The 14,673-nt window shown below is 36.5% G+C and overlaps 1 protein-coding gene across 3 annotated transcripts in view; it reads right to left on the bottom strand.

The window, feature by feature from the left end:
* Positions 1–14,673, bottom strand: part of LOC126761477 (neuropeptides capa receptor) — a 229,931-nt gene that overhangs the window by 39,506 nt on the left and 175,752 nt on the right. For all 3 annotated transcript variants that reach the window (XR_007667366.1, XM_050477667.1, XM_050477665.1), the window contains exons 4-7: positions 3,820–3,910; positions 3,391–3,590; positions 3,043–3,213; positions 2,649–2,720 (exon numbers count right to left, since the gene is read on the bottom strand). Coding sequence is in view for 2 of the 3 variants with exons in the window: in XM_050477667.1 (XP_050333624.1) it covers positions 2,649–2,720; positions 3,043–3,213; positions 3,391–3,590; positions 3,820–3,910 (534 nt within the window). In the remaining variant the exon portion in view is untranslated. The remainder of the gene's footprint in view (positions 1–2,648; positions 2,721–3,042; positions 3,214–3,390; positions 3,591–3,819; positions 3,911–14,673) is intronic.

The raw sequence follows: 14,673 nt of genomic DNA on the forward strand, positions 1-14,673 counted from the left end.
TTGATAAAATAAATGCTCATCGCTGGAAAAACTCAATGCTACAGTATATCTTATCAAAAATACTTTAAGATAGAAATTATTATATCTGAAAAATATTGCTTCGAAATGGTCTGCATATAAGTAAATAAACAGTTTTTGATAAATGAAAAAAAAACCGCAATGCCTTATGTGCTCCCCTAGTAAACGCTATGCATAGATTGTAATTATTATATGTTTGTTCGCTAATGGTTATTTATGATATCATTAAATATTCGAGTTACTTAATATATAGCAGACTGTTCAGGACAAAGGGGCAAATTGATTAAGTCATCTCTGAGGAACTCTCTGTCTTTGCACCTGCTACTACACAAAAATATATATGTATATATTTTTCTTTTTATTTTAAAAGTATCTGCAGTACATACGATAGCACTGTCAGGAGCGGTCACCGAATGGTGTGTGCGAGAATCAAGGAGACAAAAGACTCATAACGTGGAGAGCGGCAAGTACTAGACATTTAATATTGGATTTTGGATAACTATAGCGTTATAATTTATGCTTATGAGGGTATTCTTGTCGACAAACTTGAAAATAAACGCAAGATTTTTTCGATAGTTTAGAAATTCAGAAATATCTTCTTTAAAGGATTTTTTAAAATTTAAATTATTTCCGAAGTTTTAGCAGTTTTAGTGTCTTGACTGTGGACGAAACTGACTATAAAACTACAATATAAAACGCGTTTTTCTCGAAACTACTTTTTTGATGCTTTTAATACAATATATCTCATAAGCGGCCGAATTACTTGAAATATGGTATAAATATTCTTTCAATATCTCTCTATCACATGAAGCAACCAAAAATGAAAAATTGAAATTTGTAAGATTTTTAATAATTTGGCCAAAGTCAAAAACCTTAATTTTTAAGTAGCCGTCCTTTTATGAAAAAAATTGTTTTTTTTTTCAGTTAAGCCGTAAAGTCGTACTAGTCAAGAGTCCATCAGTGTCTTTTTTTTCAGATGACAACAATGGTTTAAATAATCCTTGAAGTAGAGGGGTATATTGCAAGAACGCATACATTAAATTTTTTTATACTCTTGCAATCAGTTGCTAAAGATTATTATAGTTTTGTTCATCTAACAGTTGTACGTATTGACTAAACCTAAGCGAGATAGATATAAGATAGATATAAGGTTTTATATATATAAATGATCAAGATGACGAGGGAAGCTGAAATCCGGTAGACTGTCCGTCCGTCGTGCAAGCTGTAACTTTAGTAAAAATAGAGAGTACAAAAAAATTATGAGTTCTTAGATGGGCGTAATTGGACCATTGCCTCGCCCACAAATCGACATTAATCGAAAAGCGCCATATCTAAGCGCCGAATGAAGATATCATAAAAATTCTTACCGAGAGTGTGAAAATGAATGAAATCGGAAGGTAACCCCGCTCACTTCCCATCTAATGGCCCGAAAAATCAATAACTAAATGCGCCAGAAACGTTAAAAGCGTCCGACGATGGGCGTGGCACCGATGTTAGGGGGCTAACTTGGACTTAAAGTTCCATGATATGAGACTCTGTGTTACATATACAAAGGTACTATGGAAAAATATATATGTACAAAGTTTTACGTTTCTATATTTCTAAACTGAATTTCTTCCCTGAAAAAAAGTATCTACAAAATATATATAGTATATATATGTAATGAGAAAAAAGCACCCAAAAATTGTAAATAAATTCCACGGGTAAATTATATGACAAAAAAACGTATTTTGCTAAGTTGGTAAGACTGTCCTTAATTAATATAACTAATATGAGCGCGATCTGTCAACAGTTTGCTTACAGCACCTGCTTAAGTCGGTACACCTCAGTAGTGCATTGTGATTTTTACAATCTATAAAGATCGTTGAAGACATGTCTCGTTCTGAACAACCTTCGACCTTTTCAGCTGATGAAGAGCATGACAGCTTTCGCGAACCCATTCAAATGATTTTGGTGGATATTTTGGGTATGAACACGTTCTTGCTCGATTCGTCCCGATAAATCTGATTTTTTTCACAAATAGTACTGTTAAAAGGTCTTTTTGGACATGCTTGAACGTGCGATGAGAAATGTGTTTATGAGTTTCGCATTCAAATAAGTCAACAATCATCGGATTGCAGGGAAAAACCGAGACGAGACCAAAAAAATCAAGCCAAAGCCGCTTAAGAATTAAGATGTTGTTCTTTTCGATACTCGTGGTTTGGTGCATCATGAATTTTTTTCGGAGGAACAGATATTGAGGCGTTTATCCCATAAGTTTTTCACAAAAAATAATTTCTTATAATTATTCTTTTCACAATTAACTGAAAATTCAAAACAAGAAGCAGCTGTTACTTAAGCACTGCTGAAGTCGCCCATTTTCAGTACTTAAGCATAACTTAAGTATGGACTGTGAAACCGAGCATTAAAGAAATAAATCAATCTAACATTTTGTTTAATGATTATTGTTCTACATTACTATTTTTCTTCATAGCAGGCAGCGAAGTTATATAATCGCTTTACTTCCGAACGCTTTTTACAGCGTCATGAGTCTTCGCCATTTCATCTTCATTTTGATTAAAGGTTTGTTTCCTTAATTGTTACCCTCTGGGTAAATTGTGAAAATGATGTAGCAAAGGAATTTGACTTACCCAACATGCGTATTACAGCTTTGCGTGACTGCTGATGTCGAGATTCCCGGTGCATGGAGCCCTGTTGAACGCCTAGAGAAAGGAAAGAAATGAAAACAAGGGTTAGTTTATCGTTAAGGTGCTTCTAAAGTGGGAGATGATTTGATACTGTTTTCTTCGCACAATTTAGTGCCCCTAAGCAAATCTAGTTTGCGCAATAATAGAGTTGTGCCACTCACTGGGTATAATAAGGTAATGTAAGGATAAGTTCTGGTGGCTACTGTACTACCCACGATTACCCTAGTACAACATCTTGTTTGTATGCTCGTCAACTAAGCTTTCCTTACAATGTAACGCGCATACAGACTTCAAGTCTATCAAATTAAAATACTGTAGCTTTTCAACTCTTACTCACCCAACTGCAGCGTCGTGCTGAAACGTATCTGTGCGCCCATCTTGCCATACAAGATGATTATCAGCAGCATCGGTATGACAAAGAAGAAGCAAAACGAGATCTCAAACAGTGGAAACTCTTCAGGGTAATGCGACATGCTGCAGAACGCGGACTCCGGTATTGTCGTGTCAGCTGCTCGAAGCGGAAAGAAAAAATTTTAGTTATAATTATGTTGATTGAATTGAAATTCCTCATTTAACCAGAAAAGCGGCATAATATAAAATGGCACAAATATTTATGGATTGCTGTGACTGTCAGTGTTGTGTAAATTTTCAACATTTTTCACGAACAAATAAATTATATGCTTACTTAAGGGATAATTCAAGTATTGAATGTCCGTGAGCAGACCGAATGGTATGGCGCCCAACAAGCTGAGAATCCAAAGCGCGGCTATAATGCGAACTGCGCGCTTAAAGCCGCTCATCGCGGTCAAATGCAGCGGGTGGCAAATGGCGAGGAAGCGCTCCATGGAGAAGGCGACGATTGTGAGTACGGAGACGTACGTCGAGCTGTCGATTGAAATGGAATAATAATGATTACAATAACAAAAATTACAATAATAGTAGTAATGATGGTGAGTTTATTATACAAAGGCAATGAAACGAATGGAATGGTAATATTTTTAAGTATCTTTAGCAATAATTGATATGCGGAATAGAATGCCGCAGGCCGACATTTAACACTCATTGGCAATAATGTTTCACTGATAATACCAAAGGCGCAAAGACGGCTACTTACGCTTCTGAGATGAACGCGCGTATCTTGCAGAAGGGTAGTCCAAATAGGTAGGGATATTGGTGCCAGTAGAGGAATATTTCCGCGGGCAAGCCTGGAAGCAAACACAAATTTAAAGTTTTCTGTAACAGTTTTTGTTATGAAACTTATGATATTTAGCATTTATTAAAGCTCGATAAATGTATAAATCCAACCAAAGTGCTCCCAAGTGAGCTTTTGTGGACTTTAAATTTAAATAATACCCAATATTTTCTAACTTTAGCTGTTTTGACTCTCGCGTAAGTATGTATCTGCACGTAACATTCGTTCATTTTGGAAAGTTTTCACATAAATTATGCCCACACTGGCATTGCCAACACAATTCAATAAACTAAATCAATAAAAAATTTGCATTTTTGCCGGCCTAAGGCGGGTCAGTGCAATAGGCTCGTAAATCACGCGCTAAGCAACTGACAAGCAACGCTTAAAATTTATGCGGAAAATACTTTCAGGAAAAATAATAAGTCCCAGGCGGCTCCAGACAACTAAGCGTAGTGCTAGAGATTCAAGGTATAAATTCTGTCCAATAAATGTCACGTAAAAAATTTTTGTAGTTCTGAAATGTAAATTTCGTGGTTTTTGAAATATTTTTATTGCAATATTTTGTTTGAATTTAAAGTTAAAAGAGTAGCGCAAAGATATTCGACATGTCGAAGTTCCTAGAAGAAGTACCATACTGTTAGCCAATAATTTTTCAGATTAATCAAGTAGAAGTACTTTTTCCAAAGCGTGTTTTTGACAGATCACGCGTGAGTCGTGTCAAGCTGTCATGTTATTTTTCATCAGTATTATTTGGCATTTCATCAATGAAAGACTTATGCCTGAACAACCTTTACAAATTGTTCAACTTTAATACGTTCTGCAAAGAATGGGTTTCACGTCCTTTGCTCAACTTATGGTCCACATAATCGACCTACTGAGCGTACTATTCGCGACACCACCACCCATCTTGCGACCCAGCATTCATTTTACAACCCATAGATCACGTCCTGCACGAAATAAAAAAATGTAGCAGCCGTAGCTGAGAGTGTACACGAAGACAGTGGAGAGTCGACTTGGTGCATTTTGCGGAGAGATCTTAAATTGAAAGCGTACAAAATACAGCTTCGCTCTATGGGCTCCTAAAAAGTTACAAGAAGATCCGACGTGTTCGAGCCAAATTTTGTTCAGCGATGAGGCCAATTTCTGTTCAATGGGTATGTAAATAAGAACAATTGTCCCAACCGGAAGATATTCAAGAGCTTCCGTTTCTTTCAGAAAAAACAATACTTAGGTTGGTGTGGTTTATGGATCGGTGAAGTCATCAGTCCGTATTTCTTCAAAAAAGAAGCCGGTGAGAACATAAGACTCAATGGCGCCCGTTATCGCACCATGATAACCGACTATTTAATGTGAGAAATTGAACCTCGTGCTTTCGGCGACATTTGGATTTAACAAGCCGACTATTACTGTGGTGAGCAGATAATTTCACGTTTTGATTTGGTCAATTGGCCACCAAGATCGTGTGATATCACACCGTTAGACCTTTTCCTTTGGGTATATGTAATGTCTAAAGTCTATGCGGACAATTCCGCTTCGATTCAATTCAAAGGCCTAATTCGGATCGTACCCGAGAGCATAATAGTCCGAAATGCAGCCGCTTGTGGTCTGTCATTTCTGCCTCCTCTTTTTAACTAGCCAACCAATGAAACTCTAGTTGTCGAGTTTATTGCGTTAATTTAGAAGCAGTTGTAAAACAAATTTTACTTTTGACTTTGCCATATTGCCAACAAATTATGAGCTCAAAGTTTCTGTAATCTGTGCTCGACTCTTAGAGCTATTGAATTTACCCATATTACTTGGTCATTGAAAAACACGAGGCTTAATGATCTTAATAAAATTTCTAAATATATTGTACTCAATAAGCAGCCTATAAATTTTGTCTAGATATCTGTCAAATAAAAAAGCTTTCCATAGATCTTTCTGTTTGTATGACAGCTATAGTGGTCCGATATTGGCAGTTCCAACAAAGGTGCAGCATCTCTTGATGCGAGGTGTGCAAATTTTCAGTTTGATAGTTCAAAAGCTAAGGTATACAAAATCTGATAAATTGACTCAGTTCATCACGCTGAACATTTATACTTATATATTTTTCTAGGCTCACCGAAATTACAAACTTGTGGGAAACTTAGCATACCCTCTTCATTGCATAACTATTCACAGTAGCTGCCAGCTTGCCGTTTTATTTAAGGTGACACAACTTTAAAGTTTAATTTTGTTAACATATTTTTACATTCGAATTTAAGTAAACCTCTTTCTGTGCAAAAGTTTTGAAAAACTGCAAAATCGCCCAAAGTAAAGCAAAGGGAGCTCTTAAACCCTGGCGCATGCCGAATATACAGTTGGAGGTGCATGAAACTGAAAGCCGCGCCGGTTTGCAAAACTTGCGGTAAAAGTCTACGTACTTGTACTCATTTCTGTGTATGTAGATGTGACTATATTCTACTTTTACGAGTATTATACATATGTTATGTGAGTGTACTTTACAGGAACAAGTTCAAGATTTTATAGTCTACTTTGAACATTCTTATTCTTCACCTTGTGGCAATATTTGCAAGTATTTTCTTTGACGACTACACTTACAGTTACTTTTCAAGGTACGTATATACTGAAAAATAGTTTCCTTCTATATGAACCGCTAGTTCGACTAATCAACTTATTGCAAGGGTCAGCACAGAAATTCAATATTTTAGGTCGTCATTGGACGATAAACAAAATATATGACAAAATAAGTTTTCTTTTATCCAATTTATGGTACACATTCTCACTGGTTTTATAAAAAAATACTTATTTTGAAGTAACTATAGCCATCTTTTGAAACAATTTCCAAATTAATATTTATGTTTAAGTTTATTACATCACTGACTAGTCCTTGTGTAACCAGTGTCTTCTCTTACTGGTTTGATGCTTCACTGCATTTTCACAGCAGTTTATATAAGTGAATGTATGTAAAAACAAGTGTATTTTCTTTATCGCTGAATAATTTTACGACTTATTTATGTCTTCGGTATCCCGCTGTTGTGGCTTTCAGCGAGATTACACCAGCCTCTTTACAGCAACACCGTATACATATGTACCTTTTTAAGGTGATCACTTACTTATGGTACATGTCATGCGTATTTATGTGTGTCTGCGCACTGAAGTTTATTCGTGCGCATTTTGAATATTAAACGGTAAAGTTTCACAACTCGAAATAGTCTCCAAAAGGTTGTGTTTTTTTATTTTATTTCTGCATATTACTTTTGTTAAAACTTTCAAAAAGTGGAAAACTTAAAAGAAAGCGTTTTACACATTTTTACTATACGAGCATAAAAACACTTACACATATATATTTGAAAAAATTGGAAAGCCTAGCATTTTGGGCAATTGACTCGTAACTGGTCTTATTTATAACACTTTCCATTATCCATTGCCATTCTCTCACAGTTCTTATGGAATTAATTTGTTATTCTTTATTTGTTGAGTTGAGTTATTCAGTGGTAGCACTAATTTGCATTGGCAATTAGTGAAAAGTTCAAAAGGGCTGGTGATAAACACAGAAATGTCACAGTCGTCGCCGGAGGAAGCGTATGTAGCGTCGAAAGGTAGACAGTTAATTCGTCGCTATTCATTATTTAAAAAAGTTACAGCTGTTGAAAAATCAGTGAAAATAATAAAGAAATTCGCTACATTTTGAAATGTTTGTATAAAAAAGAAAGAATGCCACGCAGTACACCACTGTGTAGCACTACAATGATTCGCTCGCTTCCGTTCTGGAAATTTCGAAATTTCAATTTACACTGATGGGAATAATGTCTCTAGCGGAAAAATGGCAAAAAGTGGTCGACCGAAATGGTACATATTTGTTTATTTATTTATTAGTGTAAATATAAAAAAATAAGTTGAAGTTTGACTAGAAAAAACGAAAAGGCTTTTTCGAATATTTTGATTTTAACATTTTTTTGTTTTGTTTGTTTGACAGTTCCATAATTCATACAGTAGTTCAATGTAGAAAATTTTTGCTGATATTATAGCGTTGTCTTATATAATAATGCCATGCACAATTTTGTGAAGATCAAAAAAAAAGTCTTGCAGACAAAAATTTGATTTTGATCGGCCAGTTTGTATGGCAACTATTTTCTATAATCACCCGATATCGATATCTCAAACGGACAGATAGATGGATTTTGCTAAAACGATCATTTTCACGCTGATCATTCTTATATTATAACCAAAAAGCACCCGTAAAATGTAATTAAATCCCCCGGGTAATTGAAATTTCAAACAAAAAATAATGCTAAGTCGCTAGGACTGTCCTTAATACCATGCCAAATAATTGTCAAGCAGATTGATACAGAAGCTGCTTAAATTGGTACAAATCTTAGTGAGTTCTGATTTTTACAATGGATAAAAATATCGGGGAAATAATTTGTCTCAAATTCTGTATTTCTAACCAAACATCGTGTGCAGAAGCTTCAAATTTGCTTGAGCCGTTAAATTTCAGGAGGGCATACATTATTATATCATATGCTAGGCGTATTGATTATAAACACATATCGTTCTTCCAAATTCTCAACTTCGATTTTCGGAAATTGATTTGAAACTCTATTAAAAAAAATTTAAACTGTATAAGTTGGGATAGTTATAAATCAGATCTATTTCCGCGGACGATCACTTTTTGTTATATAAATTAGTACCAGCAAGATATTCCGGTAGTCTTTACGAGAATGAAACCGTGTGTTTTCTTTCCGTTCCGCATATGATCTTGGCGATCCTGCTACTTATAAGACATTCCATATCGTCCCATTGCTGCTGGAAGTTGCATTTGTATTTTTAGCGAAATGCGTATTATTTTTAAACTCTCCTGTGGCCAGACGATGACACTTTTGGCAATCTTATAAGCTATTTCGTATCAACTGCCTATAGAGTTTCTGGCAGCCACTACAACTGTCGCCGTACTGTTTCTGAGGTCATTCTCTTACACAATGCGCTGCGAGATTATGGTTATTAGCTATCTCAGTCGCTTTCCTAACCGTACCGACTTCTGCCTAGAAGATACTGTAGTATTCCGGTAGCTTGAAGGATTTGCTGAGATCTAGCACCGCGCAATAGATACCGGCGCCCGCTTCCTTAGCGATTTTAGACCCGCGTAGATGTTGTAAGTTCCGTTTGTAAGTCGCGAGCCGCGGTGTTCGCTCCAACAGTTTCGAGTATGAGATTTTGCTGTAAGTGGTTCACCACACCAAAGCACCGAAAAAACAAGATTGGTATGACTTGGCTAAGGTGTTCTTTCTTCAAAATTTCTAATATAAAATTCGTCTTTGCTATCAAATGAGTGTTAGAGGCGTACAGTACATCGCCCTGAGGTCCTCGAGTTTGCGCTTATCTAAGCAATCTGGATATATTCTACTCGGCATTAATCTTGCTGCAGCTCAGAAGAGCTTTTGTCCATGTTATGATGGCGGGTTTCTTCCAGACTATTAACGCGTGCGTCTTTGGGACATTATGAAATGCTCTGTTTATGTTAATAAAAGCGCCCTAGAGCTCTCTCCATATTGAAGGTTAGTAAGTGTGGTGCAATCTCATGAATATACCTGTCGTAAGGCGTACTGTGCTATCGATATGCCAGCCAATGGAATCCTATTTCCAACATATGCATCTAACTTAACTGTGGGAAATATTACAAAATATTTGTCGAGCGAAATGAGAACGGAAATTATTAAATTTACAGCAATTTCGGCGAAATATTATTATTAAAAGCGATACAAAAAATTATCTTAATTAATTATTACACCCAAGAAGTAGAAAAAGAAAATGCCTGAAACCATCTAATCCCTTTTTCCATACTCTTTCATTACTACATTTTACGTCCTCAAACTATTCCATTTTCACTCTGCGTGTAAGAAAAAAGCCTCACACTTCTGCATTCACGACAATTTCTTGCTCCTGCATTCGAAAATAAAAATCTGCTTAATTTCCTGGAAAAACAATTAAAGCGTAATGGCTTCATGCGGAGGTAATAAGCACAAAAGCGTGCAAGTGTTAGTGTTTTATTGAAATTTATTGCCTTGGGAAAGTGTCAGTCGTCTTGAACTTCCTTCTCACAATCAGGCAATCACTGTGCTAATTTACATTTCACAAGCTTAAACCCCGTATCGGCACCTCTGTGAGGTTGTTAATTATAATTTATCTAAAGGGTTATAAGAGAACACTATGGCAAGAGTTACGACCGAAGTATAGCGACTTCCATGTGTGGATTTGAACTTTGAAAAAACTAGCTTACAGTCATTTTGCGATTGTGAAGGTCGAGGTTACTTCTTACCAATTTAGGTAGCTAAAACCGTAAATGATAGTAAACATTTTCTCACACGTAGGTTATTTTGTTGCCGTCAAGGGTCAAACAAACACCATTTATTAAAATGACAATAAAATCTCTATGTGATGGAAACTTTTTGAACTTAAATTCGCAATTCAGGACACCTCAAAAACTCCACAGACTACTTAGCACATCAGTCGTAATTTTTTTAGACTTCTTGAGTAGTGTAATCAAAAGCACGCAGATTTGTACTCTAAATTGTGTAAAGTTATTTAGGTTGCTACGAAGTTTGTAATAACCAAAAGAAAGAGTCGGATACCTTAAAAAATATATATATATATATATATATATATATACATATATATATGTACAAGTATATCATATACTCATATTATATATATAAATGAACAGCTTGACGAACTGAGTCGATTTAGCCATGTCCGTCTCTCGGTGTGTTTTTATATACGCGAACTGGTCCTTCAGTATTTGAAATATCGATCCCAAATCTTGCACACATCTTTTTCTTCTCAAGAAGGTGCTTACTTGTCGGAACCGCACATATCTGATCACTATAGCATATAGCTGCCATACAAACTGAAAGATTGAAATTAAATTCTTGTGAGGAAGGTGTTTTTTAGTGAGGGATATACAGGGTTTGTCAAAAAGAGTGATATGATTTGATAATAAAAAACACTAATTGTAAAGAAAATTCAAACGTTTTCGAATATAACATCATTCATATGACCTCCACGTCTTTCTTTTTGCAGGAACGAATTTGATGAACCGATTTTCGAGTAATTTTTTCACTAAATCAAGTCGTATGCCATGAATAGCACGTTAAATATTAACTTCGAAAGCTTGAAGAGAGTCTGGTTATTGCTTAAGGCAAATGACTTCAAATAACCCCACAAGAACTGGTTTAATGATGTAATATCGCAACTTCTTGGAGGACATTAAATGACACAATTTCGTGAGCTAAGCAATCTCCAAACATTGCTCGCATTAATTCGGTTGTTGCACGTAGTTTTGTACAACGTAGGCCCATTTTGTTCGAACCGGATGTTGTCAAAATCAACTTTTCCAATTGCAGCTATAAAAAGTTGGTTATCATCGATCTATACCGCTCTCCATTAATAATAAAGCTGTCACCAGCTGCATTTCGAAAGAAATACGGAGCGATGATTCCACCAGACCAAAAACAACACCAAACAGTCTATTTCGGCGAATGTAATGGTTGTTCATGAATAAATTGTGAACTTATTTCGCACCAGAATCGACAGTTTTGTTTAATTACCGTACTATTTTTAAAAGGCGACTCTCTATATTGCGACGTCTTCAATCTCGGTGAAAATAATTCGAACTGCAGATCTGTGCATCATTGATATCATTGGCCTCAACAACCCCGCCGTTAGTTCCGCTTTTTCCATACTGGATAAAAAACCGAGACAAATGGGTCTGGAATTAAATGAGTGCAACAGGACTTGGCTCTAACGTCACTGTTGACAGACATAACTTCGAAGTTGTAGACAACGTCATCTATTTTGGAACCAGCATTAACACCAAAAACAACATCAGTCTCAAAATCCATCGCAGAATAATTCTTGGCAACAGATGCTACTACGGACTGAGTAGGCAATTGAGAAATAAAACTCTCAACTTTGTTCAAAACTCAAGCCCAAACTCTACAAGTCACTCATCATCCCTGTCCTGCTATATGGTGCAGAGGCATGGACGTTGACCAGATCCGAGTCGGTCTTAGGAGTTTTCGAGAGAAAGGTACTGCGAAAGATTTGTGGGCATTTGTGCATTGGCAATTGCGAATATCGATTCGATGTAAGGATGAGCTTTATGAGATATACGACGACATTAACATAGTTTAGCGAATTAAGAGACAGCGGCTGCGCTGACTAGGTCTTGCCGTGCGTATGGACGAAAACACTCTAGCTCTGAGACTATCCTATCTATACCTCTGGGGAAAGCAAAGGCAGACCTTGACTCCATTCAAAGACCAGGTGACGAAGGCCCTGGCTACACGTGGAGTCTCTAATATAACCGCGTAAGAGGTGTGTATACCAACAAAGAAGAAAAAGAAGAATGTCTAAACGTTGCTCTTGTGTATATCTTTCCATTACAGATCATGCCATATTGAAAATGGCCGAAAGGACACTCAGTAATCATATCATCCCTGAAGGAAAACCCAATATAATCAGTACAACCGAAGTAAAAGTTTTTTCTTATTTTCGAAGCGTCTTTCCCGCCGGTGTAATTGTATGTACAGCAATTCCTCTCAACACATGTCCCGGTAATTGTAAGTACTTAGACAATCGCGGGTTTGTCGGAAAATTGTGGTGAGTCTACATAATTATTTGGCTCTTAGACGAAATTAATGGGATGTGTGTGTGTGAGCCGAATATGTGAAGTGTCGTGTATATGAAGGTATTTTTCGCGTGTGTTTGCTGTCTCCGAAGGGCCCAATTCGTGGCAACAACGCCTATTATTATGTTATGCTAATTTTATTATTTCGCCTCTGTGTTGTCGCATTGTCGTGCATTTGTTTATTTTGCCAGTTGACATAAATTACATAAATTGTCTAAATGTAAGCGTATCTAAAATTTAAATTCAAATAATCCATATTGTAGACAATTTTAATCAGTCAGCTTTGCATAGCTGTTGATGTTTTTGTGTTCAGCTATGCTTTATCATGATTTAACTGGTCTCCATGTCTCTGGCTTCTCTCATTTAAAAAAGCTTCAACTAAATTCTGCATTGAAAGCATTATACGGGGTCTAGATGAAGTTAAAGATTTGTTTCTTATACTGGTATTGAACTGCACTAAAATGGCGATTCAATAAGTTTCTAACCTCGGCCGGTTATTCGGCGCACGTCGAATTTTAATTGGGGGTGATGCGCGGCATTATAGAGGCAGTTAATAAATCAAGAAACCCCGCAGTCCACTTCTTGTCAGAAATATTGTCCAAAAAATTTGGCCTATTTAAGCTGGAAACTGCTGATATTATCGCCACTATGGAGCTTTACTTTGAACTATCCAAGAAAACGTATTTTCCGACTGGCGAGCTAAATGCAGAATATTGTGTGAGAAAAATATACAATTAAAAAAAAATTGCATTTTTCTTTTGAGCTATATGTTGGGTTTACTTATTTATTTCACACAAACTCAGGTATGTCTACACTCGTTTCATATTAACAAAAAGAAAACGTTCTGAAACGCCACAAATAAGGAGCAGTCAAGCTAAAAGTTTTGTGTTGTTTCCACCTCATATTCTTATATGAAGCTTCCGCAGATGGCGTCTAGGTAGGATTCTCAGACTTACTGCGTGGACGCTAATAAGGTAATGGTCTGTTAAAAGCCCCACAACTAGGAGAGGCTCGCCTTACTGAGGGCAAATCAATTACTAGATGTTTTGCGATCAACCTTCAGCCAAATAGCTTTTCCCACAGCGCATGTACCAATGGTTTCCCAGCACTGGCCAAGTTTCCGCGATGCCCAGGTGTCTAGTAGTAGAGGATGCTGCAGCATTGACACGAACCTATTCTAACGATAGCGCTTCTAGTGTGCATTTTCTTGCTAGCGTATCAGCTTTACAATTTCCGGAGTAAACCTCTCCACCAACCTTCCCCCCAAGCTTTGACCCAGCCGTAAAGAAACTCACTGCTCCTCTCCTTCAACGGCTTCTTCCCACCCACAACTCCCTCGCCAGTATAAGGGCAGAGAAGGAGCCTGATCCGGTATGTGGTCGAAGTGTGTGAGGATTTTCGAGTGCTCAGACACGTGTTCTTTTAGGAACACAAAATCTCTGAGTTTTTTCATGATAGCGCTTCTTCTTTAAGAAAATGTGCTGATAAAATCTCTAACCTTATCGTCACAAATTCGACGGGTTGTGTTGCTCTTTATTCGATTCAAACAAAAATAATAATCTTTTGGCTCGGTCCAAATCATTGATATAACAAAATGGTATTAGTCTGGGTTCTTGTTTAGCTCAACTTATTAGCAGTCACTCGCACCTTATACAACATTTGTGAAACTCAGCATTCATCTTGATTCCTCAGAAGAAATCTAAATCGTTACAACGCTTTCGTGGGATTTTTACAATATAACGATTGTCTAAATAAAGTAAGTTAGTTAGACAGACAGCAGACAGACGCATAAATTAAGTTATTACAAAAGAAACAAATGCGAGGTCAGAAATGAATAGGAAGTTGTCATAAAGAAAGTGCATGTGATTGAAATAAAATCGTTATTTATTATTAATGAGAATACTCCAACATAAACAAAAATCATCGCAAGGTTCGACAAACGCAGTATTATCAACAATACTTAAATATTTCTTCATTAACACTGTTGTATTATGTTCAACTGTTCGAGTTTTAGCTGTCTATAATTATTATGAAAATAAAGAAAACAATTAATTTTCAGGCCTTCAACAGTTTAGCTTTAGTAACATGGCGGCTTAATGATTTATTGT

Source organism: Bactrocera neohumeralis, chromosome 6 (assembly GCF_024586455.1).
Source record: "Bactrocera neohumeralis isolate Rockhampton chromosome 6, APGP_CSIRO_Bneo_wtdbg2-racon-allhic-juicebox.fasta_v2, whole genome shotgun sequence".
Taxonomy (NCBI): Eukaryota; Metazoa; Arthropoda; class Insecta; order Diptera; family Tephritidae; genus Bactrocera; species Bactrocera neohumeralis.